The following is a 1,113-nucleotide window of genomic DNA, read 5'->3' as shown; positions in this document are numbered from 1 at the left end:
GAGAACGGCACGACGCCCTACCCACCACTCATCCTACTTCCTAGTGTCGCCTTGGAGTAACTCCTGACGAGGTGCGCGGCCGGGGGAGGAGAAGGAGGAAGGGGAGCAGACCCAGGGGGACTCTCGCTGCTGCCGTATCTCTCCAGCGAAGGACATGAGCTTCCCTCCATCCCGCTGGCGAAGGATGGACTCTGCGGGGAGAGGAAGGACGGGGGGAGGTGAGGAGGGTGTGAGGGAGGAGAGAAAGGGAAGACGGGGGTGAAAATAAGGGGAAAGGATATTATAAGGAAAGGGATGGAGGGAGGGAGGAAGGGGGAAAGGAAAGAGAAGAAAGTGAAAAGGAGAGGGAATGAGAAAAGAGGGAAGGGAGGAAGGGGGAGAGGAAAGAGAAGAAAGAAAGGAAGTGAAAGGAAAGGGGGAAAGGAGAAAGGAGATTTGAAGGAAAGGGAGGGAGGGGGGGTGGAAAGAAAATAAAGTGAAAAGAAAAGGGAGTGAGAAAGGGGGAAGGAGGAGAAGGGATATTGGAAGGAAAGGGAGGAAGTGGGAGAGGAAAGAGAAGAAGAAAAGGGAGGAAGAGAGATGAGGAGGAAAGGGAAAAAGATGTAGTAAAAGTAGGAATAGAAGTGGGGAGGAAAGGAAGGGAAAACGAAGACAATGAAAAAAGGGGATGAATAAGAAGGAAGAAGGAGAAAGAGAGATGAGAAAGGAAGAAGAAGGAGAATAAAAGTAGAAAGGAAAATAAGAAGGAAAGGGAAAACGATGTGGAAAAGGGAGGAAGTTAATTAAAAATGAAAGAGGGTAAGAAAGGGAATTAGATAGATGTGAAGTCGTTAACAAAGTGAAAAGGAAAGGGAAGAAGGAATGGAGACAAGAAGGGGAGAAAGGAGGAAGACAAAAGGAAAGGGAAGAAGGAGGTGAAAAGGATGTAAGGAAGGACGGGAGTTAGAGAACTGAGAAAGAAAGGAAAGGAGGGAGGGAGAAGTAGATAGAAGAATAAAAAGGGAGATGAGACCGAGAAACGGAGATACGAAGTATGTAGGAAAAAATTGGGAGATAAAGAAAATAAATAATTTTTTTTGAGAAAAATCAAGGTGAGACAGGAAGGAAAGGACA

The 1,113-nt window shown here is 46.6% G+C and overlaps 1 protein-coding gene across 1 annotated transcript in view; it reads right to left on the bottom strand.

The window, feature by feature from the left end:
• Positions 1-1,113, bottom strand: part of LOC119585672 (protein Aster-B-like) — a 14,268-nt gene that overhangs the window by 5,773 nt on the left and 7,382 nt on the right. The window contains exon 3 of the mRNA XM_037934348.1: positions 26-191. Coding sequence (XP_037790276.1) covers positions 26-191 — 166 coding nt within the window. The remainder of the gene's footprint in view (positions 1-25; positions 192-1,113) is intronic.

Source organism: Penaeus monodon, chromosome 20 (genome assembly GCF_015228065.2).
Source record: "Penaeus monodon isolate SGIC_2016 chromosome 20, NSTDA_Pmon_1, whole genome shotgun sequence".
Classification (NCBI taxonomy): domain Eukaryota; kingdom Metazoa; phylum Arthropoda; class Malacostraca; order Decapoda; family Penaeidae; genus Penaeus; species Penaeus monodon.
This window is presented reverse-complemented; position numbering and strand designations above follow the sequence as displayed.